Below are 24,734 nucleotides of genomic sequence, written 5' to 3' on the forward strand. Positions count from 1 at the left end.
TTTACACAAATCTCCCAAAAGCCGTTAGACAGACAGTGATGTGAAATATTGCTGAGATCTTTGTCAGACATCCATATATTTTAAATCAACGTTTTTACTGATTCTCTGAGCACCTGGGGCCATAACAGACCTTTCATTGGTACTGACAGACTCATCCCTAAGTCACCATTCATCCACAAAAACAATCACTGGAGAAACCAGAAGACTTTAAGAAGGGCTGGTTAATGACATTCTCTTAAATACCACCTGGGAGTTGTTTCCAAGCTTTTAAAGCTTCTAGGTCCCCATTTGTTTTTCAGGAAATGCTTCTAGAGTGGATGGAAACTTGATGACAGTAGTGCTGCCTTTCCCAAGTACGTTCACCACTGAACGGTCTCTTCACCTCAAACAGTCCGTGATCCCCAGCAGCTCACAGCTGAAAACTGATGCTTTCAGAAACAAGCAGTAGAAAAATATGGAATAACTTTTTAAAAAGTGAGAAACAAACAAAGGTTGGTTATCACCACAAAATACCTTACGAGGAGCAAACAGTGATGAAGATAAAGCTTGTCTTCTGCAGGCATTTAGCACACATTTCAAAAAAAAAATGTAGAGAAAAAGAAAAACGAAGAAAGAAAAGGTCCTTTAACAGTATACAATCACAATTTTACATGAAAACACAAGACAGCTCGAGGGCTCTCCTAGCCGGGCCTGGCAGAGCCGGGCGGGCACAGGCCACCCACTTTACCTCACATCTGAGGAATTTTCTCTGAAACTCTCTCGAAGGCGCCCAGAGCTCCCAGGGCAGTGCCAGGACAGCGCTCACGGGCACCAGGCGGGACGTTAGGCCTGCCATGCCGGTGATCGCCCCTCAGCCCCGTACTTGTCCCTCAGCCGCCTGCCCACGCTGCTCTCACCCCTCCTAACCCAGTCCTCACCAGCCACTTCCAGGCGGTTCCTGGAGCAGGGGACGCCCCCCGAGAGCAGCCCTAGGACCCCTCACAGCCCCTTCACCGCCCCCCATCGCCCCGCGCCGCCCCGCTGAGGCGGGGCCGACATCTTGGGTAAGGGCAGAGGGGCGCCGTCCCTCGGGCGGCCATCTTTGTCCAGGGTACAGAGCCCGGCGGGGCCTGCACGGGCGCCATCTTGGGTAAGGGCACGCTGTGCCCTCACCGCCACCCCGAGCCGCCTCAGGAGCCATATTTGCCGAGGCCAACCCCTGAAAGAGACAAAAATAGATAAATAAATAAATAAAAGCGGCACCCAGAGGGCCGCCCGCGCAGCCGGCTCCCCCGGAGGCAGGGCGGTGGGGCCGCTCCTCCTCCTCCTCCTTCTCCTCCTCCCCCCCCCCGCGGCGTCACTGACGGCGGCCGCGGCTCCCAAGATGGCCGCCCGGCCGGGGCGGCGGCCGGCGGGAGCGGCGGGGACGGTGCTGAGGTGGCGAGGGGCGGCCGATGCCCCGTTCCCTTTCCTCCTCGTTTTTCTCCTCCTCCTCCTCTGGTTCGCAGCCGTGAGGGCAGCGGCGAGCTCGGAGCCGCCGCCCAAGTGCGACGAGCTGCGGCTGGGGCAATATCCTGAGCGCGGCCGCGGCGGGGGGACGAGGGTCGGGGGCTGAGGGGATGGGGTCGGCGGCTGTGAGGCACCGGGGGGCAGCGGTGGGAGGGTGTGTGTGTGTGTGGTGGCACGGGTTTGTTTGGGGGTAGCTTGGAAAAAAAAAAGTTAATTTCACCTCCTGCCTTACTTGGCCGTGGGAGTTCAGCCCTCTGAAAATTTGTTCCTGCTCACGTTTTCCTTAGCCCAAATTCCCGGCGTTTCAGATGTTCGTTTTCAGGCGTTCTTTGAAATTTGTTATTGTAGCTTTAATCTTCTCAACCAAATGCCTCGGTTTAAAGGTACTCCGGTATCAAAATACGGAAGGAGGCATAGGCTGGGGTTTTCTACCTTGTCGCCTTCAAATACAGAGACTGTGACTGATAAATATTGTAGTTCCCTGAGGTAGTGCTGACTGCAGCACTAATTAAGCGTGGAGCTTATGCAATATATTGATGTATTAAATTGGATTAGCAGATTTGCTGTATGGTAATGTGCTGTTCCTATTTGGGGGGATGGGGAGGGAGGAAAACTGACATCAAGGTACATCTTTAATCCTCAGAGGTTAAAGAGGGTGGAATAAATTAATGTTAAACCTGTTGTAGTGTTTGATATGAAAAATGTTTTCCTCAATTACCTGAACATATATGTGTGATGAGCCTAAAATAGACAATAGCACACAAGAACCAATGAATTGTACAAATCACACGGCATATGGTAAGGATTTCTAATTTCTAACATATATTGACAGTAATTACATTTTCCAAGGAAGCATTTAATTCATGCATTTATGTATCTGCTAGATGAGCTTTTAAAACATGGGATCAGTAATGTCATTAGTGTGAAAGCCTGGAACATTTGTGTACATGGGATGCTTCACTGAAAATGAATAAATACGTTGTCTCTCGTTGGTACGTTTTTAAGTGAGGTTTCTGGTAAACCTCTTCAAAGTATGTCATATCTTCTAGGCCCTGTCCTTCTCTACTGTGATTAGAACAAACCATTCCTGTCCTACTCAGTTTTGCATATACTTAGAAGAACTGACATATGGCAGAGCAACCTCAAAACCTTCAAAATCTGTATAATTCTTTTAAGGAAGGATGGTGCCTTCCATCATCAAGAGTTTTTGGTGCCATGAGGGTCTCTTTTGAAAGCAGTTACGCTTATATTGACGTTAAATTCAGATTTTCTTTGGAGGACGACAGAAACGCAGTTAAATTGGTCGCTTGGTTTATTACACATGTTTAGCTTTTCTGGTGTTTGCAGGCATTGAAGTAAATGGTCTCTTTGTTAGCTAATTTGCTTTATGTACACTCATGTTTAAAATGCATGTGCATGCTTGTTATCTTTCAGATTTTACTGTGTATAAACACTAAATAATTTTCTTTATTGGGATGCTTAGGGATAGTGGAGGTTTTCCAAGTACTTTTCAGAGACTGGCTGAATATACTTCCCAAAATACATCCTCCTGGAAGTTGTTCAGTCCTTTACATCATCTTTGACATTGTGTCCCTGATTGTAAACAGGCAGTCAGTGAGCCAAAGAATATCCTGTAGTTTGATCACAACTCACATTGGTAGTTGTGTCTAACCATATGATTGTGTCTGATACACTATACGTTTGCTTCAGAGTGGGGGAGGTTGCTGAATTTATTAATGTGTTCATTTCTATATCTATATAATTTTTACACATACAGCAGACTTTAGATGGTCCTCACAGTATCTGAGTCATTTCCTCCGTCAGCATTATCTAAATAATAAAAAGTTGGTCTTAAAGCTCATGCATGAAGCACTACAGTCTTTAAACATCTTTCTGGATTTCATCATCCAAACAGGCAGGGGTTTAATTCAAAGCATCCAAGTAGTCTCATGGAGTAGCAGGTTTGGAGCCGTACTGGCATGTGTTTGACAAGAAAACAGCATCCTTCCCTGTGTCAATATTTTAACTGCTGTGGCTTCTTCTAAATAGAAAGCCGTGCTTTCTTTGCTTAAATTTTGTAAAAGAAAGAATGTTGCTTTCTGTAGCTGTGTTAGACCAGGCACATTGATCAGTAACATCCATGTACGACTTTATGGCAATTAAGTCCAGACACAGCTTTTTTTTTTTTCCCTGTTACAGATACTGACCATCTGAACTTAATCTTTAACTTAATTTTTGGGATGGTCCTATGCAATATGGATAGATATTAAAAAATAAATCCAAATCCTCATCTTTCTTCTGGGTGTTACTGGAAAGTCAGGAAAGAAATGTTGAACCCATCTAGCAGTTCAGTTAGAACTAATCAACAGGTCTCACAAGTACTGAAAGCTACTACGAAGCATGTAAAGGACTGGAATTCTCCCATTTAAAATAACTCACAAAAACGGTGGAGAGTGACTAATACTCTGGTAATACATCACAGAATTTTAGTAGATGTCATTTTCTGCTGTGATTTCCACTTTGGTTCTTTTATGAGCCAAGCATTAGCTTAGAATAAGGGAACTGTTTGGGTTGAAGGAGACCTCAGGCAGTCCTGTTGTCCAGCCTCCTGCTCTGAGCAGGAGGCTGTGTGTACTGTGCTGTGCCTCTAGAGTGTTGCACAGTACAACTTCACTTGTTTATTTCGCTTATGTGTTGTCAGGAAAATGCTACAATATTCAGTCAGTTTCTGCTTAATTGCAAATATTTTTTTTTTTTGTCCGCAGTTCAGTGTCTGCCAGCACCAAATATTACCTGTAAAGATCACCTTGGTGTAGAAAAAGTCTTTACTGGACATGAAGTTGGATTTTACAAGCCTATTGCATGCCGCAATGTGTAAGTACACCATTATTTTTTGTATTAATTTATCTTTGTTTTCACATCGAATTTTTTCTGAAATGGTACAATGCGTTGGCAGGAGGAGGAAGACGGAATTCCCTATGTGTGTTACTTCATCCTCAAATAAATATTATAAACAGTATAAAGATACAGTGTGCATGTTTATAAGTAAGTTTGTCTCTGTTCTGGAAACTTTGTTGTTTGTTTAGTTACGTTTCTGTCTTCACTTTACCTTAGTGTGTACCCCAGCAAAGATTTGCCCCAAATTCTAAGGCCACGCTTCACACATGCTTAAAATCAGGACAAGGACTCCTCTCTATCCCTTTCCCTGACATCCCCTCCTGCACTGAACTGTGGGTTTGAACTAGCTTGGATCAGTTCCCCAGGTTGAGTCACTGTACAGTCCCTTCACGTGCTCGTGCCAGCACAGGGATGAGGGATGCATAAATATTGGGGGGAGCATGAGTCTGTCTTCACTACCCTGAAAATCTCTTTTACAGGAATTGTTGTCTATATTTAAGTAAACTTTGTTGTTAATCAAGTCCTGCATGTTTTTTAAGAGCTTGTTTCTGTAACTTGAAAATGATGGACCTGGTTTTTCTGAAGCGTGTTGTGAGCGATGGAAAGCTCTGGACACCAATAAATGTTCCAACTGGCCAGTGCTCATGATCAATGAACACCTGTCAGCACCATTTGTCTCTGCTTATTGTGGGAGTCATGCAGGAGCTTTCTCCTTTTGTCCAACTGTGGAATCTTTGGAAATTACAGCTCCAGTTGCAATGTTTGCTGAGTATTCCTTATCACCCTAGTGATGCGGTGCTTACTGCTCAATAATTTGCCTCGCTCAGAAGTGCAGCTCTGCCGCTTAGTTTCATAAATATTTTCTTTGTATTTCGTCTTCTCTACAGTCAAAGCTCAGCAAATTGAAGAAAACATATTATTACATCTAATCAAATTTAAATGCTAGCAAACGAGACTTCAGTCACATTTTTGTCCAGAAACAATTGTGTTCCAGTCCCATCTGTGATGGGGGCTGAGAATAAGATGAGCTACACTAGTTCAATAAAATTGCCTCCTCTTTAAAATAGGGAGTTATTTTTGTGTTCAGATTTTTTTTGTATATAGTTTTGGTTTAACATACTTTTTAGAAACATTGTAAAATTTGTATTTTCTTTATGAATTAAAAAAAAACAACACAGATCTATGTAGGCAGAAAAATATTATTCTTATGTTGTCTGTTACTTTATGGTGGCTATTATTTGTGATGAAATTACCAGTGGTTAAGCTACCAAAATAACTTGCCGTGGCTTTTCCAGTCCCACGACTGCTTGTGTGGCACAGGGGTAAGAGGACCTGTTGTGGGTATGCTGAAACCTCTAGTAAAGTTCAACTGAGAATTTAGGAAGATTTATGCAAGCATGTTGTTGAGAGATTTTGGAGATTTTCCAACATCTTACCAGAGTTTTGGTGAAAAATACCTGCATAATATCAGCAAAAATGACTGCACATCATTTAACCAGAAAATTGGTTTAAGTAGGCATCTTCCCACAGTGGGATTGCCCCTGTGTAGGGACAGCAGGTTAATTTCTATCCCTAGCTTTTGGAAGGAGCAAATCAGCATGTTGTCCTCAGCCAACACCCTAATTTAGCAGCAGTCTAGGTTGCAGCTCTAGGATCCTGTTCTGTTTGTGTACGAGGATGTGTTCAAGTTCAATTCAGTGTTTTGGAGGTAGATTTTTGCCAGGTTCTGGAATTCCCCACATTGCCACTGTCATGTATTTTGCTTAATATGCAAATATATGGCCCTGATTCTGCAGGCTTGAAATGTCCCCTGTGCCAGCATCATTGTTCTAAGCAAGGAGTCCATCAAATGGCAGTCTGCAGAAGCCCTGAAGTTCCACGTGGACAGGTCTTTGAGCAGTGCTGAGACCCTGAGAGAGCACAGAGGCCACTGGCACGTGCAGCAGTACTATGTGTTATATCAACGGGCATGGCCAGCAGGAGGAAAAGGCGTTTATGCGAGAAATGTACGAGGAAAGACTGGATGAAGCATGAGAAAAATCAAAGAGCAACTGAAAAGAAATTGCATCTTTTACCCAGTTGTAGAAATTCCTTTAGATTAGCGGGAAGTGTTATTTTCCTGCTTGCTGGTTAATTCTTCAGCACATATTTTTATCTGAAAGAATGAGTAAGACGAAGGACGAGAGTGGAGGCAGCCTTGTTAGAGTGTTAACGTGCTTCCACTTCACACTAGATCTCTTCTGCCCCTCAGGTTGGTGGTGTTGAAGTTGCAGACTGCGCTTCCTCTAACAGCATCTCAATGCAGACGCAAGTGCTAAGTTTACTTTCTGACTGTTTTTGATCAGAAGCATCTCAGATTGCGTTCCCACCTTCTATGCAAAAGCTGTTTCTAGGCTTTAGTGTCCTTGAAAGGTTTGTTGACACTTTTTAGTTGATAAACATTTCCCAACAGTTTACCTCAACTTTTACATAAAACAATTAGTGTTCTTTACAGTGGAAACATGGCAGTTCTAAAGCTGATAATTTACATTACATCAGGTTCCAGAAATGCCTGGTATGTTCTGTGTTGCTAATAAGCACTAAGTAACAAATATTGAGGTAAGAGTCACGGTTTAATCACTTAATGTTGCCATTAAGTTTTAAAGTCAGTAAATCTAGATAATAAGCAAAAATGTAGATCTTTCTTTGGCATTGAAAGTGCTTAATAAAGGTGCTTGGAGCGTTCTCAGCTACTGTCTTTTGTGAAACCATGTTTTATTCAACTGTCAACCGAGAGTTTAATTTGGGCTTATTAAGTAATTGCTGGCACATATTAGTGCACATATCAGAACAGTAAATTATTGATTTTTTTTTTTTAAGTTCTAATTAGATTTGGGTTTCTGTTCTTTTCACAAGCTAGCTTTTCACCGGTGCAGCAAAGGATGGCTTTGCAGTTGGTAGCTCGATGTTCCTAGCTTGCTATTAGTGCAAAGCCCCCATGGGCAGTGAGTGAAGATTACTGATGGTTAGGTGGCCACATCGCCCCAACTGGTGGCAAGAATGGTGCCAGTAGGTACAAATCTCAGGCAGCCTGTTGTGTCGGTGTGCTGTGTATGGCTAACCACAGGGCTTTTAACTTCAAGGTGTCTGCCTACTACTGTGCATCTTTGTGCAGTTCTCTGTTCTTTCCATTCATGAGTGCGTGCCATTTACTGCCCTCGGTGCGTAGCACAGGGATAGGTACATGTCTTACCCTCTTTGTTGAATCCTTCTGGCTTCTTCAGCTGGTGGCCATGGTTCATTTCTCCTTCAAGTCTCATCGCAATTACTATCTGCTGACATCTCACCTGTCTACCCTGTTCCTCTCTATTTGGCTGGGTGTGAGACTAATGCCTACAGACAGTACGCGCGCATCTCAGAGACATCTCAGAGCTTTCCAGGGCTGTCTCAATAGGGCTGAACTATTGGGAAGTGCTCTGTAAAACTGGGAATGGATCAGCAACTGAATTATGTCTTTCTTGACAAGAAATGATGATTTAATTTCAGAATAAGGGTCGTAAGAATTGGTATTCTGCAAGAGTGCGCTTGAGTTGTGACAGCTGAGGTTGCTTTATGGGGGATGCCTAGCAAGTTTGAAAGCGTAACATTATCAATCCTGTCTCTGTTAATTAAAGATAAATAACAAATCTGATTTTTTTTTATTTTTTTTTAACTGAAGCAGCAGGCAAATGAGTCACTGCTTTAATTCTCAGAACTATGAGTGAATCTGTCTTGCAGTCGTTGTCTACATTCCTTGTTTCTTTTGGCAGAAATGGATACTCCTACAAAGTAGCAGTGGCTCTGTCCTTATTTCTGGGATGGTTGGGAGCAGATAGATTTTATCTAGGCTATCCTGCCTTAGGTAAGTTTATTTCTTGTTTTTTCTTTGTGTTAAAGCATATTGTAATGACTGAGTTATTTATGTGTACTTGCATTTTGAATAAAAAGTGCTGACTGTCGTAGTTTTTTATATTTGCAACTAGAATCCTTACTTCATTGCAAATCAGATGAAGTCCTGGATTATGAACCTCTGCCTCCTATGCTGTTGGAGTGAGTGGTGACAAATGGGTATACGGTTGCCTCACAAGCAAACATGATTATTGTCATTCATTTTGCTTTACGTTGGCTTGACGCTGATGTTTAGCACTGCATTCTCTGTGAGCCACTGCAACAGGAGTGGTTTTGACTGATGTGTCAGCTGCTTGATGCTGCTTGATTTTAACAGGAAAATTGAGGGCAAACTTTACAGTAAAGCTAGTGCTTTGGGATATTGAATTTATTCTGGCAAACGCATGCCTTCAAGATAGCTCATAGTATTAATAATAGTTCTGCAGAAGCTGGGACCTTTAATAAGATCTACCTCTACTTACTGCTTGTAGGACCTGGTTCCCAGGGTGATGGTGCCAATGGCTTTTAAGTAATGCAAATACCTTAGTATGTTAGAACTACTTTTACTGTCTTGGATTTTCTTTGTTTCTGAGCCTGACAAATGGAGTAAATTTAAAGTCTAGATAGTGTGGAGCAGTGAATTGGAAAAAGCTCTACATGTTGCTGTCCCTTCAGCTGGGAGTTTTCAGTTTCTGCCCATCCAGTAGAAACCCTCATGTTTTTTAACATTACCTGTCTTTCCAGTTAATCTTTTGTTAACACCTGTGTCTTTTTTCCTTGAAATTCTATAATTAGCGCTTATTTTGTCCATCTCTTTCACAAAGAAGTATATTTTTGGAATCAGTCACTCAGGTGCACCTTTTGTTATATCACTGGATTTGGAATAATAATTTGCAGTAGTTATTTTGTAATATACTGCAGAACTGTAGATTTATAAATACTCTGTTCTTACGTAGAAGTTCTGTATGGCTGGTGTTTGCTAACCCCACTGGAATACACTGTAAGCAGAGTTAACAGATGTAAAATTAAACTCCTCTAAAGACAGGTTCTCAAGCTTTTGAAAGCCAAAGAAGGAAAAAGCAAATAGGTAAGAATAGAAAAGAGAAATAAAATCAGTAGATTGGATTCCTTGACTGTAGTAAATATTTCTGGAGGTCATCCATGCTTTGGCAAAAATGATAAAGAAAGGGAATAACATTGAAATATTTTGTCCAAGAATTATGAAGATGGTAAATGCTCCTTAGCTTTTTTTCCTTCTCTTTTGGTTAAAGAGAGCACAAATGCAAACATGCTATTGAGTGTGAAGAAGCCAGGAAAGCAACCTCTTCCTCTCCCACACACTGTGAACCGAACCAGAAGTTATTACTGCCTAAGAGCACTGCTTTTTCCCTCTGTGCTTTAGAGCAGTTTATTTTCTCAGTGTGATCTGCTTGTTGGGGAGGAAAGTGAGGAGGAAGAAAAAAAAATCAACTTTACCCTGCACTCCAGAAACGTATGCCAAGTTCAGAAATAGTTCTGCATCCAGTAACGTACTGCAGGACGGCTCCATGGGATGCAGCCAGTTCCTCAAGTAAACTGGAGCAGCTGGGACCAGCAGTGCCAGCTGAGGGTGAGGTCCAGGACTGAAGCCTGAGAGGAGGTGGCAGAATGAGCATCACAAATAAGTGTTTTAAATGCTGACCGCACTTGATTCAGAGATAATAACAAACTAAATGTGTTCACCAAAGATTTGATATTATTTAATTGTTTTAACTGCAGTTTCCTAAGGCCAGTATTTATTTAGCTGGCTGTTTCCCTTCTGTTTTGTTACGCTACGCCAGCACTGATAGCCGGGCAAACCATGTCTGGCTGCTGCAAGTCTCACACGTCAGCCCCTGGGAATGAGGTATTTTAAACATTGATACGCTGAGGTTTTACACATTTAAGTGACACAACTTCAGCTGTAATATGCGCATAGGCTTTTCTTTTAATCAGCTGAAAGACAATCCTGCTATCACTCCTTCATCCTCTTGGTCATTAGATACATGTTCACTGTTCTGACTGTACTGTCGGTCCATGGAATGATGATAAACGGCCTCTGTAGAGTTTATAAATCAGCCAGCTTCATCTTGTCAACCATGGGAGCTATCTGCAGACAGTGGGATGCTCTTCCCACAGTGTGCAAGCAGCTATCCTGCCACACTTCTCCCTGTGCAGCCACACAAATGGGGCACTGGGGAGCGGAGGTTGTGTGTTGGACAGATTTCTGCTTCGGAGAGAGGGGGAGCTGAAAGGAAGAGACAGAGGTCAGGAGACCTTCAGGTATTTGAGCGAGAGCAGGCTCATCCTTTGGAAAACTGCTGTGCTTTCTCATTGTCAGGCACTGTGCAGCACAACACAACTTGTTGCTGTGCCAGCTCCCTTGGGGAAGAGGTGCCATGCGAGGCTGCACTGGCCGATGTTACCAACGTGCTTGTTTCTTGCCTCAAAGTGTGCTGGGCCCTGTAAGCACAGTAAGGATCCGCTTTTTAGCAGGGAACTGTGTTTCCCCCGAACAGCATAGCCTGGAACTGACTTAAGTGCAACAGATAGGCATTCCTCTTCATGCTGGCTGTTCCTAGGCAAAGAGACAAATGCCTTTTAATCTTTAAGTAACGTCAATGTTTGCCTAGCCCAGCTAAGTGTTATCTTGTAGTATATACAGTACTCATTGTATTACACTGGTTGTACAAGAAACTACTGGTATTAAATAAAAAAGTTAAATCAGTCTTCTGAAAACAACCAAAAGTAGTCTGCCTTTCATTGCAACTTCCCATGAAACATTTATCTGTTAGTTGCTATTCCCATGTTTTCTATGACTCTTTCATTTATTTGCACAAAAAAAACAACTTTTTTTTTTGAATACTGCTTAAAAAGAAGTGTTTCTATATATATGTGTATAAATATATTCAAATAAAATTCCTATTTCAGCAAAAATATAAAAGTGATACTAAAATGGTTTGCCAAAGTAGCGTGTTCTGAAATCAAATCACTGTGTGCAGCAACTCAAGAGGTGATAGAAAGTCTCCCTCTATTCATAAGTAAATTTTGCAGCTCAAGTTTAGATTTTTTTTTTCTCTGTTTGATTAAAGAAGGGAAATTTTCCAGTAACTTGCTTATCAACTTTTGTCTTGTTTAAGAGTATTTCTTTGTTCTAGTAAAAGTTGTTAGTTTAAAATATTTCAAGTGTATTCAGGATGCAGAAATATGAATATATACATATATATATCTTTATTATTCCCTGACAATTAATGATCTATAACTTCAGTTCTGTTTCTAGACTTGTACATATAGCGGAGGGTTGGGATGTGATTGCAGCCAGCAATGTGAGCTTCATAGTTGCTGGCTTAAAGCTACTGTTAAATTTTTATTTATTGATTTATTTATTTTTTAGGTTTGTTAAAGTTCTGCACAGTAGGGTTTTGTGGAATTGGTAGCCTAATTGATTTCATACTGATTTCAATGCAGGTAAGTCAGTGCTTTCAAAGCAAGATACAAATCTGCGTTTGCTAAAGTTTTGATTACTAATTCTTTGTTAGCATTTTAACCTTAAGAACTTTTGTGTCTTGAAAAGTCAAGGCATCTATTTTAGCTGTGGTTATAGATTAACATTGTAGAATATAGACACAAAATGTGTTTGTTGCTTGTATGAAAAATTAGATAAATTAGCTATCTTGCGATACTTAAAATGAATAGCTTGGAAGCTGTTTCACTGTAAATTCACTTTGTCGGAACCTACAGGCTCTTTTTGTGAGACACAGTGTTAGACTTTTCATGAGAAAAAGTCTGGTGTTCCCAGAATCCTGAAGTTCAGCATTTGCATGGGCTTTGTTACTGATGGAGCCTATCGTCGGGGTTTCAAGGCAGTGTGCAGGAGAGAAGACATTGCCACTTTTTTTCCCCTGCCTCTTCAAATATAAGTCCCATGTCACCCAGGAGTTGTTACTGTAGGATTCTTGGTGGTTAAATCCCTGGCTGGGGTGACCCCTTGTGACATTGCCAAATTCTCTTATTTTACAGTGCAGCCATATAGCACAAATGATTCGTTTCCCATGATGAACTCAGAATGCATCGAGGATATAGAAATTGGTTGTATGGGTTTATAGAAAAATATTTAACTTTTAAAATACGTGTATCCTCAAGTTCCCTTCTATACTACCGTTGTGATTTTGCCTCATGTCACTTACAGACACAACTGAGAGTATCGTTCATCTCCCCTTATTCATCTCCCTGGTGACTCTATATCAATTTAACGTTCCCAGAACAAAAAAGCCATGATCTTCTCTCCATCTCTCTTTCTTACCTGTGCAGTACTTCAAAGGTACTTGTCATCAACCTAATTATCTCCTACCTACCTTCCTTTGTTCAAGAAAAGTGGTTTGGAGCCCACTCGTTTGTAAGCCTGATTTTGTGACTCAAATCCTCATCAGCTTAACCTAGTACCAGTGCCTGGCTGTGTAATTTGGTTGATTAGAAGCCCCAGGGAAATGTTCAGTCTGAGACAGCGCTCTCTAAAATAGTTAAACTACAGCATAACTTCAAAATAAATCTAGTTTCTGTTTGACTAATTAAGCATGACTAATTTTATGATGGGAAAATTAGCAGTAATTGAGACATTAGCACAAAGTGTATATTTCACTTTGTATTGAAAAGTCTTGGTTCTTTTTCTCTCGTAGATTGTTGGACCTTCTGATGGCTCTAGTTACATTATAGACTACTACGGAGCAAGGCTGACGCGGCTCACAATCACCAATGCAACATTCAGGAAAATGCAGAGCTACCCGTAACCCTGGCAGTAAGTGTTTTGTGTCTGTGTAAGTGCATTTTATTTTACAGATGGATCCAGTCGTCCACTGAAGTCGCTGATGACTTATTAATTGCACTTCTTCAGAACTGAATATTAAATGTCCATTGAACAAAGATGGTGAAAGATGAAAATTCATCAAGTGAATGAGTTTACCACAAAGGTGCCAAGTTCCTTTGACTGCTCTGTTTCTGTGAGCGTGTACGAGGTTGCGAAGTTGTACCATTGTGAGATGTGCAGACTTTTGCAATTTGCACTGGTGGTGTTCTGTGTCTCTGTCGGTGTAATTTAGGGGGTTATAGAGAGGCAAGGAAAGGATTGTTCAGAACAACTATATGATCTTTACTCCATTGAAACTGATGAAAGTTTTAGTGTGGATGGGCCAGGATTACACTCGGGGGTTGTTTTCAGAACTATGAGTAGCAGTTCGGAAGTGAACCGAAATATCCCAAACCATGGAAACTGCTTTTCTCTGTACCCTGCTAGTTAAAATCCAAGTGGCTCTAAAACTTGTGCCAGCACATTCTGTGAAATCCTATTAATTGAATGAACTCTTTCTGTAAAGCTTAAAGAGAATTTTTGGTGAAGCTGGAAAATTTGGTCAATGCTGATCGGCAGTACGAATAAGTAGGCATAAAAAATAGAACCATGGGTGACACATCTCAAAATAGGAAGGTGAATGAATGTTGGGCTGCACAGAGTTTAGAATAGGACGTAAATGCTGTGATTATTTTGGTTTGTTTGTTTGTTTCCTCCCTTACAACCGTCCACAGTGAAAGACATACCTTCTTTTTCTTGAAAAGAAATTGGTACATATGGTTTACAGAATGTCAAAAAATGAGTTCTTTGTGTTAATAAAGCCCTTAAAATATTTTTTTTAATCGGTTGTGTTCCAGTGAAATAAATTTTGTTATTCTTAATTAATTTCTTAATAAAGAATAAATTCTTAAAGCATTTAAACTAAGTTCTCTAGGACAACTAAGGTTTACATGGATGTTCCTTCAAATAAAAGTATATACTGCGACAGGAAGTATGTCAACAGAATCTTGATGCCATTTGACCAATTTTAAACATTGCCTTCATCTTCTTGTGGAAACTGGCAGTAAGTGAACAAGAAACCCATGTTACATAAACTTTAGTGTTGATTTTTTTCAATAATTTGGGCTATTCAGCTTTTCTGATGAAACTTTCAAAATGTTGTTAATGTGTCCGAAACAAGTATTTTTGAGGGAATGCAAAAATCAGATTGCTAAATTGATTTTTTTTTTTTTTTTTAAAGTGTAGTTCATGGTTTCAATCTCTTTTAAACCTACGTTAAGACTTAGTGCATTGAGAGCTTTGTAAAGAAATCCTATTTTTTTCCAAATTAGTGTAACCCGACATACCACATAATGATAATCAACCACTTGCAGCACTTTGTGCTTAACATTCATTCCTTCTTTCACTCAGACATAGTTTTGGAACACTTGCTAACGTGAATTCTACTCATGGACTTAAAGAGACAAGAATACTCTGTTAGCTTTGTTCTCTTGCCTGATACTTGTCGCATCTCCCTTTTTGTCTTTCACTGAATGCTCTTTGTGCATGTCAGATTTGTTTCCTGAAATATGCACTTGCAAAAATAGACAGGAAGTGGATGGAAAATAAATGTTTGAATCAAATAAAATCCCATGGCACAGATCATCCTGTGACTTGTCTGCTTTTTCTTTTTTAACCCTGAAGCTGATAATATAGCTCTGAGAATAGGAAGATACTATGCAATTCAATTAAAAAAAAAAAAGCAAAATAAAACAAACCAACCCTTGGGGAACTCGTCACACAAGGTTTCATTTTAAAATGCATCTCCATGTGTACAAGTAGCAGAGGGCTTGACTTAGTGACTGCAGCAGTCCATCTTGTGCTTCATTATCCATAAAAGAATGTGGGGGCTATTTTGTGAGAATCAGATGAAAATATGATTAGTTACGAGGTCCATCAGATAGTTTGTTAATTCCAGAAATAAAGTGACCAGCAGAGAGAGGAGTGGTTATTCCAACTTAATTTACAGTGTTTCTGCAGAAACAGAACACGTATCTAGAACCAATCTAGGGAATAAAACAAAAAGTAGGGTTCTTAAATCCCAGTCCTCTGCTAGTGATACCGGTGCCCATTCTGCTCCGGACTGCCCCGTTTGGTCATAGCAGTGAGAATGGAGCCAAGGGTGACCAGACAGAACAGTATTTTGCACCTTGGTAAGACTTTATTTTAATTCCCTGGAGATGGCATTCCACTTGGTGCTCTGTCCTGTACTAGCAACTTTCCACTTCTTTCACAACCATCTCTGTTTTATGTGAAATCTTAGAAATTAGTGCTGCAGATGGCACGAGCTTTGCAACTTGCATCGGATCTGATATGAATTATGTTGTGTATCTGAACACCCTTGTTTTGTTGCACTGCTGAAGTTTAGAGAGGGTTAACTGAGCGAGTAGATAGTGCTGCAGGGCCAGCAGAGAGTTAGTGAGGTCTTTGTTTTCATCTTGTAATTGTCAGATATGGCATGTTTACCATAAGGACTGTGAAAAGTGTGATGCAAGATGTAAAGCTGTCCCACTGTGTTAATAATAAATTGGCTACAGTAATACTTATCAAAATGTCTGTCCTATGATGATTTCCTGTGTTGCTGCCTGCTTTAGCATTCACCTGTCAATCAAGTTGTCCATCTCAGTGTTTCTGTGGTTCTGATTGCTCCTGCTGCACTGGAATAATCTCTCTTGGTTGTAGCTTTTCCTTAAAAACAGTCGCAAAGCACTGAAAACAGTCAGACAATGTACTGTGTCATCCTCCTGCCTTGTTCCCGGATAAAATGGTATCTGCTTGCCTTGCAGATATTCAGGAATCTTTTTGACATTCCAACAAGACAAAGAAGCATTATTCTCTATCTTTAAAAAAAGAAAAAAAGAGTGTAAAAAATAAAGGCCAGAGTTTAAAAAAAAAAGAATTTTGAAGTGCCTTACATTAAAAAACCCATATAAAGCCACTCAGCAAAGATGCTGCAGATCCAAGCTAGGAATTAAATCCAAATCTTCCCAAAGTACCAGTGCAGTTCAGGCATTGCAAAAATGGCTCCATAAACCTTTTTTTTTGTTCTCAGTCTACATTTTAGGAGGATTTTCTGCAATACGCTTAACCATGATGTGGTGGGGCAGCAGCTAGTAGGAGCGTTTGGCCTTGGGCACTTTGCGTACTACACTCACACAGTACAAGTGGTTGCACTTAGGTGAAACTCCATGACCCATAAATTACTCTGCGTCGTAGTTATTCCATTAGGTCAGCCCGTGTACCTTTCACTTGGGTACAGAGCACATTTCCAAAAGGCTTTTCTAGACCAAGTTCTCTGATGAGCTCTTCCTACAGCCATTTAAATCAAGACTCTGCTACAGCAACCTCCCGTGACAGTATTTTGCTATCTTAACTGTTTCCCTCTCTACCACCACCCACCACTTACTACATGAAGATGTCACTGCTGCTTTCAGGACCTGATAGCACCTCAAATGGTAGGGTTTGTTATGTTTCCGAAGATGTATTGCTGCATGGCTGCCAGAAAAACTTCTCAGCTCCACAGGAAGGTCTTTGTGTTTGAAATGCTCCGTTAGAATTTTTTTGGAGAACATCTGTTGTCACCCCATCAAGAATTGTTTCCTTTGTTCCTCAGGAGTATATTCAGTTGTATTTGCTTACACAGCTCTGTCTGTTCAGTCTTCTCCCATCTCTTCTCAGTGTTTTTGTTTTTTATTATTATTATTTTTAGATTCATTAGGTGTTTATTCCATTTGAGAGCCATTCCCGTTGCTTGCTCTGCACTTTCGGAACCTGTTTCCTCCAGAAGATGATGTTGGCTGCAATAAGGTCGGGTTGGGTACTTGCGCACCCCGTTGGGGAAATGCCAAAGGCAAGATTTTGCAAGCAATCCTACATTTCCATTGCCCGTCACTAACTGGGTGATTTCTTGTTATTTCACTGATAACATCATAGTCTTTCAAACGCAGCGTAGCCTCATCTCTAACTACTTTGCCATTTTCATCATTATAAATGGTCACTATAGGTTTTTTTTTTTTTAAATGTGGCATTTTAATTCATTTAAGTCACGCTTTTTAACCAGCTACTGTGTTCTGGGTGTTTGTTATTTCAAGCTGCATCAGAGTCTGCTGATGGTAAAATACAAGAGATTAGTCTGTTTGCATCTTCTGCAATTGCTGCCAGAATCTGGGGAGAAAAAAGCTTAACTTTAGGCATATGCTTATGTGTTTTGCTAGACTGAAATGTGATCAACTCTTCCAGCTTTCTTCCTCTCAGTCCGTCTGTGTTACCCAGAGAACCTTTCCAATCTCTGTGAATTCTCAGAGAAAACTTCACGCTCCATGGAAACCTCAGCACGGAGAGTGTAAATGACTGATAATATTTGATGCAGGACTACAACATCCTATGTGTGACACAATTTCTTTTTTTCTCACCTCAAAGCAGCTTTTCTTTGTCCTTTGTTCATACCTCAGCTCTGTTCACCTATCGGCTGTTTTCAGGCATCCTTCCACAAGTTCTCGAGAACCTCTAGGAGGAGTTGGGCTCTTCGGAGCAGAATCAGATCTGTGGAAATGTCAGGGCATCAAGTCAGGGAATCTTTTATATGTATGAAATAAAAAGGCGTTGGGGAGGAATAGATGTCTATTAGAGGGGGGTGTAGGCTTTAGTTTCAGCAGAAAGTATGTCTGAAACTTAAAACTATGTTGTCTCTTTGCCTTCTGCTTCCTGAAGGTGGAGCCAAACCCCCTATCAGATCTCCAAATCTCCTGAAGTTGTTCTTTACCGTACAGCAAAGACTTAGCACTCCTGCATTTTATCTTGCACGACAGAAAACTGGAAAGAGCAGGGGGATTGTGCCTGGCCAAGGTGCATTTTGCACTGTGCTCTCACTCTAGACCCAAAACTGCAGCAAAGGAAAAGAAAAGAAATATAAAAATAAAAGGGGCATTCTCAATGCAGTTCATAGCATGGGTGATGAGGACGTAGTTCCATAAACTTTCAACAAAATGAACTGTTTAAAAATGCTGCTTTTCTCAACTATGCACTCCTCACTTTTCCAGGATTGCAGATTCTTTGCGGTTCATTATATCTCAGCCGTCCTCATGCTCTGATAATTCTCCATTATACATTTGAATGGCTGCTTTCAAGACTGCAGTGCTTCTCGCCGAGAAGCACAGTTCTCGGGCTCTGCAGATGTATATGACACAGCAGAATTTTAGGCAGTATAAAAATTATAAAGATCAGTTTCCATTACTGTAATTACTATATAAATCCTATCTCTAAGAGGCTTAGAACAGGCCTATTTAACCTTGGTTTGAGCTGAAACTTGGACCAAGTTTGATAAGTTGAACACTGAATTCTTTTTCTTTTTTTTTTTTCTTTTCTCTGCAGCATCATAACTTAGTCAGGCATGGGGTGGGGAGGGAGAAGGGTTCCAGTGCATCCTCCTGCACTCTGTCTCAGACAGGGGTGGCTGTACCTGTGTGATGTCCCTGTCCCCAACCAGTGGCAGGACAGAGCGAGATGCATGTTTTGTTACCTCTGGAAAGCACCATTTCTCCCCTTGGAACCTGTGGCTGCTTCTCTTACACAGCTGCACTCCAGAGCAGGTGTGTGAGACGTCTTGGAGGCAGCTGATCCACGGAGTGCGACCAGAAGCACTCAGATAAACCTAAATTCTTCAGAGGGCTGTCGCAGTAATTGCCAGCTTTTATGTCTCTTGCACCACCTGAGCTAAAACCAAGGTGCTGGCTGCCCTGGTGCTTCCCTTTCGGGGAGCTGAGATGCCCGAGGTGCTGGGAGAGCTGCACAGCCTCCGACTGCCTTTCGGGTCGAAGCATTCAAACGAGAAGGAAGTTGGCAGCGCCCCGTGCAGCGGCTGGGGTTGTCCTGCCCCACTGCTCCAGCGTGCCAGGCTGCCAGGGGTGGGCCAGAGAGCAGCTCGGGTTTGGCTGGCTCAGAATAAAGTAGCACAAAACTCCTCGTCGTGAACCTGTTCTGCAGAGGGTGCTTTGCCCCCGAGTCAGGAGAGCGGTGGGAATGAAATTATTCACGCGTTCTGTTTCCTTTACACAGAACCTTCCTCAGTTCCTCGGATTTACTGTGAGGAAAACAGCAAGAACGTGTAAGAGGAGAGCACGGACTGCAAAGCACTGACTGGGTGTTCACCTTGAGCCCGAAGAGACTGCCCAACATATGGATTGTGTTGGCAGAGGCAGAAGCCTGGGGAATGCAGAGGTGGGGGGTAATTTTTAGGGCTTTCATTCCATGGTCCCATTGATTATAACCCTATTAAGAGGATGATGCATGCGACTTTTAAGTTATTTTGTTAACTAAGTGTAAGCAATGGATGTGTCATGCTAACAAACATAATTGCTGGTGTGTCTAATACAGTATGAAAGTACAGTATAGTGAATTTAAAAGGTTGTGGTAATCTAAGAATGTTAAAAGGGAAATGTGTGCCTGGGGGGCGTGGGGGCTGGGGAGAAAAATGACTTACTTGACATTCACTGTCTTCCTCCCAGCTCCTTTGCTAAAGTAGGAACAGAATCGGAACAAAAAAATGTTTGTTTTACAGCTGTACCAAGTTACGGCGTGGACTCGTGCTCCCCCCTCCTCTCCCACTTGCATCAAGTACATCCTGTACTTTTGGCAACATGTTGACTGGATATTTAAAAGCTGTGAACTGTTCTGAAAGTTTCACATACTGGGTTATGGGCCATGTGTGTTTGATCAAAATTCAATTACTGCACTGTACCATGCTTGGAAACCTATCATCCCAAGTTATGAAGTATGACGAAATAGGCTAATCTAATTGGTTCAGTATGGGAGCAGTATCAACCAAGCTTGTTATGATAAATAGCTTCCTGTGTTAAAGGTTCTCTAGAGCTTAAGTATCTTGGCTCACCTCCCTCTACAAAATAAGAATAGTGTTCCCTGGGAACAGTTACATCACTGTCCCTCTTCTACATTCACAATTAAAGGTTTGTGGATTTTTTTTCATCTTGCTGTTCCTTGAATAGATAAACTGTGGCCATCTATCCCGTTCCCCACTTCCATCTCCTTCCCTTTTCCTCAGGTTAGCTCACGTTGGGCTTGCCCTGAGCCTACAGGTTCCGTTTCAGGGGTAGGTGGAGGTAGGGGTAGGTGAGCCAAAATTGACCAGGACGCCAAAAGCCACCTTGGGCTGGAGGATGGGGGTTGCGTGCCGGGACGTCAGTGCACGTGGTGTGTATGTTCATACAGAGGTGGGGAATTTGTGATATTAACTTAAATGTGGAAGCACTTGAACCTTTCTAAACACCTAATAAAAGTGAATTTCATACTTATGGATGTGCTGTTATCTTCTTGAAACTGAAGTTTTAGTTCATCAGTGGTTAAACGCAGTTTGCAAGCACTGGATTATGGCTCGGGAAGGACTATGTTCTAAGCCTGGATTCGTAGTGACTGAATTTGTCACTAAGACAGCGAGCGGTCTCCCCTGAGATGATACTGGCTCCATGGTGTTATTTGGTCCATCCTTGGCAAGAAGTGCTTAGCTTGGATTTCGATGTCACAGTAACAGACAGTGTCGAGGGAAAAAGCCTGGAGAAGTGGCTCCCGATGCTCCGGCTGTTCAATTTTTTCCTTTCTTGAGCCACACCCCTACACGTGTCTTCTAATTCAGAAATCCCCTGCAGGCAAAATAATTGTGCGATGACCGTTTTACAAAGGCACACTATGGGCCTAGTCTTGCAAGTGCCTTTAACTTGGATGAAATTTCTCCCAAGAATAAAGTTATTCACATTTTTAAGAGTTGATAGAATGAGCCCTTATGCAAGTGAGTCTTCATATTAGCCCCAAGACTGCCTAATACCTGGATTAAGCCTGTATGGTGATTAATGCCTGTTTACTGTATCTGTTATCCCACTGCATTTTGCTCTTCAGCCTTGATTAAGCCCTTTGCTTTACCATTTAAAATGTCCTGCTTAACCTTCTGCTTACAAACGTACATAGTGCTGAGGTCTGCATTTTTAACTAGCACAAGTTCTACCATAAATAATAGCATTTAATTTTAAAGTGCAACAGCTACAGTCACCACTTGATCAAATGACAAAGAACAGCAACGGCAAACCGGGGAACACGGAATTTTTCACAACAAATATCTACGTTCGCCTAAGAGAAAAAATACACCTTCCTGCTCCTGATAAGCACTTTCTGTGCAGCTCTTTATTTTACATGTTTATAAAAAAATGTTATCACGAACCTAAACACTGACTCTGTCATTTCCCCAAATATCTTTTGAAGGAGATAAACTAGATTAATCTCTCTTTATAAAGTTCCCACAAGCAAGCTCACAGACACAGTAGCTTTACCTTCAAAAATAGAATGTGACTGTAGGCACTTATGCTAATCTCTTTTTTGGCAAATCAGCTTTTTTGTATTGAATCTTGCTTGATTGAATAGCACTGGAGCTGCCAGAGTAAATGCTATTATCAATGTACAGTAATTAAGGAAATAGTCCTTGTCACTCCAACAGTGTCCAGGCAGTGCCTTGTGTAATAAATGATAAAGAAATCTCTCCAAGGTGTAGATGCTGTGGTGGGGGGGCTCCCAACGTGCAGGAAAACCACGCAACGCAGAGCTACAGGTAACGGGGAGCTGTCGATGCCCGTGGAACTCATGTTAAATGCATGTTTGGCGCCGAGTGTCGAAATAGACGCTCGGCACTAAAACACATAATTGTTTAATTTGTCGTGTAATTTCCTGACTCAGGGCAGTTGAGCATCTCCCAGTCTCCGCCCTTTAAAAATGTGTGTGAGCGAGAGCGGGGGGAGACCCCTTCCATCATTCAGAAACTTCAAAGATCTGTTCCCCCTTCAGGCAGCAGCCTGCACAAATGATAAACCTTGCTTTAAGATCAGCAGAGCTGGGCTCTGCCAAATCCATTTGGGGAGAGAATTTCAGTAAAAAGGACTTGTCATTCCTTCCCCCGCCCTTCCGTTTCACTTGAAACTTTACAGCCTCGAAGTACTTTGGTGGATCGCAGTCGTTCCGGCAGCACCGAAGAGAGACGTTCCCCAAGGAGAGAAATAAAAACCCGTTGGACATCTTCTGTATTACGGCCTTATCACATGTACCAAGAAATGTAAAATGTGGCAAAGCCGGGTAATTCTCAGACACCGGCGGTGCCGCTTACTAAGCAGCAAGCCCTGCTCTGCAGTGCTGGAGCCTTCTCAGTGCTCTCAGCTGCAGCCCCACGCAGAGACCATTGCAGTAAACTGCTCTGGCCTAAGACATGCTGAGGTCTGCATTTGATAGCGAAGATCTTTGTCTGGTGAAGGTACATGCCGAAGATACGGTGTTTAATAGGCAATAAATAACAGGGGAAGGTATTTAATCACGTATGCCGGGAAGCAGTGCTGGTGTAAAAACGCATGCGTTTCCGAAGGCACAGGCGGGGAAGTGAGCACTCGAAGGGATGTAAGGGAAAGGCAAAGGAGCCTGGAGAGAGGCTGCTCAATTTCACCCCTGTTCTTGTAAGACACACACAGAAGGATTCTGGCCGCTGTATTCCTTTTCCTCAGCAGTCTGGGTCTTATCTAAACCGCGTAAGAATTTTCATATTTCAAAAATCTGACAGTTTTGCTTGGGCATACGTTAGGGGGATTTTAACATTCCCTGCACCGCTCCAGTTTAATGCATTGACATTCCGAAGGCTGGGCATCGTAACCTCTCCATTAAATCTTTGACACAATGAAGTGTCTTCTAAATAAAATAATTCAGAGGGATCGATCCAGTGAACTTCAGGGTGCACCTTTTCAATTATTTTTTAAAGATGGAAGTGTTTGGTGCATATTGAGCACTGGCTTCGTGGGAATGGGAGGGAGGGGAGCCACGTCGTGCAGACGGACTTAAACTGCAGTCCAGCAGGAGCCTGCAGAAACGCTCCAAGACGAGCGAGCATGTGAATCGGTCCCTGGATTTCAGCATGACCACAAGCTTAGCTCTGCTAGTTCCGGGCCTCTTTTCTGTTGTATGTAAAACATTAATGTTCTAAGCATTGTTCCAAAGGATTTGGTTTTAAATACCCCAAGCTTGACCTTCAGAACTGTCTGTTTGAATCTGAGCAGAAGTGCGCTGGTCAGAATTCAAAAAATTATAGCACAGGCAGCGGGTTTTTTAATTGAGGCATGCCAAATACCAAAGGCAGATGCTTTTTCATTCTGTAGCTCCTGGATACGCATTCTACTTTTCGGTTTCAAGGACAAAGGAAACACTTATCCAATTAGATGAGGCATGAGATTGTGACATACGGGCTCTTTCCTTAAATAAAAAAAAATGTTGGAAAAAGATATTTGACCCTAAGTCAATAAGTGCTATTAAAATAATGAATAGTCCATAAATCCAACCGTATATGCAGCTCGTATTAAGAGCCGTTCTGTTTTTGTTGCTGAGAGGTCTGTGAGACTGCCCAGGGTAAAGCCCTGCACAAGTTTCTCGTCCAAATCGCATTTTAAAGGCCTTACTTTTAAAATAGGATATACAGAAGTGTAAGCCAATTAAATTGCAAGGCAGACTTCTGCTATCTTTTCAAACCTGACATCTCTATCGAGTCAGCTTGGATGATACCAGGCATGATGTGGCTGTCGGAGCTGCCGAATTGCCTCTGCGCACCCAGCAAAGACGAGCGAGGCTCTTGCGCCTCTTCAGACTTTCACAGAAGCCAGCTCTGGAACAGCAGTGGGGTTCGCCCAAGGTACTGCTGCTTTTGGGTGGGATCGAGGGGAAATGGCTGATGCTTTACGTGGATCACACCTGAATCTTACGCGTGCTGGAATCACAGAGCACCACGCGCCTTTGTCGTAAGCGAGATGCGCCGAGGTCTGCGTCATTCCCCCTGTGCGGTGCGATGGGGCAGTAGTCAAACTTCAAAACAATTACAGCTCTTCTGTTCTCAGCTTAAAGCCACAACGTGTTTATTTTACTCTTCATACTTTACCAGGCGGCTGGAACTGCCAGCCGATAATTGCTGTGTTCCCGATCCTCTGCAAGAGTGAAGAGCCTCCTCCGTCCTCAGCCTGCTGTTCAGAAAGTTTCCTTTATTGAAAGTATTGAAATCAGTGCTATCAACGCTGCACGGAGGACTTGAGTCTCAGGTGCTGGGAATTAGCATTGCCCGCTGAAATTACTGACATCGGTTTGCAATCTGCTCTGCTGTCTGCCCTGTCTCACACAGCACTGCTTAAAGCAAAATTGCGGCATCAAATCAAACTGGGTTTGGGTTGAGTGATACTGGAACAAATGGAAGTGACTGTAAAAATTGCTGTTGTTCTCCTGGCCAGGTCCAGCTGCCATTTTGATTTCACTCCACCTTGCTCGCAGTCTCTGCACCTTTGCAGTGTTCATTGCGCTCGGTGGCGATGCCGCACGCTCGGAGCCCTGCTCAGCCCCGGCCTCGCGGCGTGGAAGCCGCCCAGCCCCAGCTGCAGCACAGACTGGTCTGGAAACAGCACCTGTGCCTGCTGGCAAGGTCCCAGCAGGAGGGAAGTTGCTGCAGCACCGAAATGAATCCCCACCGGTG

At 42.3% G+C, this 24,734-nt stretch overlaps 1 protein-coding gene across 3 annotated transcripts; it reads left to right on the forward strand.

Annotated features, from left to right (window-relative positions):
- Nucleotides 1-1,329: 1,329 nt before the first annotated feature.
- On the forward strand, nt 1,330-20,499 carry TM2D1 (TM2 domain containing 1). Of its 3 annotated transcripts, none has more exons than XM_084291274.1 (7): nt 1,330-1,548; nt 2,213-2,286; nt 4,254-4,362; nt 8,175-8,266; nt 11,705-11,778; nt 12,987-13,105; nt 19,247-20,499. In XM_084291274.1, exons 1-6 carry the CDS (start codon nt 1,364-1,366, stop codon nt 13,095-13,097), a joined length of 645 nt encoding a protein of 214 aa, XP_084147400.1. In that variant the 5' UTR covers nt 1,330-1,363; the 3' UTR covers nt 13,098-13,105; nt 19,247-20,499. The 3 variants fall into 3 exon arrangements, with proteins under 3 accessions (XP_084147400.1, XP_084147401.1, XP_084147399.1); XM_084291275.1 differs by lacking the exon at nt 19,247-20,499 and adding an exon at nt 13,202-14,794; XM_084291273.1 differs by lacking the exon at nt 19,247-20,499 and having other exon boundaries at nt 12,987-14,794.
- Nucleotides 20,500-24,734: the final 4,235 nt, after the last annotated feature.

Source organism: Netta rufina (assembly GCF_964035555.1).
Source record: "Netta rufina genome assembly, chromosome: 8".
Classification (NCBI taxonomy): domain Eukaryota; kingdom Metazoa; phylum Chordata; class Aves; order Anseriformes; family Anatidae; genus Netta; species Netta rufina.

Coding starts and splice junctions, on each gene's coding strand:
- TM2D1 (XM_084291274.1), top strand. CDS start 1,364: ATGGCCGCCCGGCCGGGGCGGCGGCCGGCGGGAGCGGCGGGGACGGTG. Junction 2,287..4,253: donor TACAAATCACACGGCATATG/GTAAGGATTTCT, acceptor TTTTGTCCGCAG/TTCAGTGTCTGCCAGCACCA. Junction 4,363..8,174: donor CCTATTGCATGCCGCAATGT/GTAAGTACACCA, acceptor TTCTTTTGGCAG/AAATGGATACTCCTACAAAG.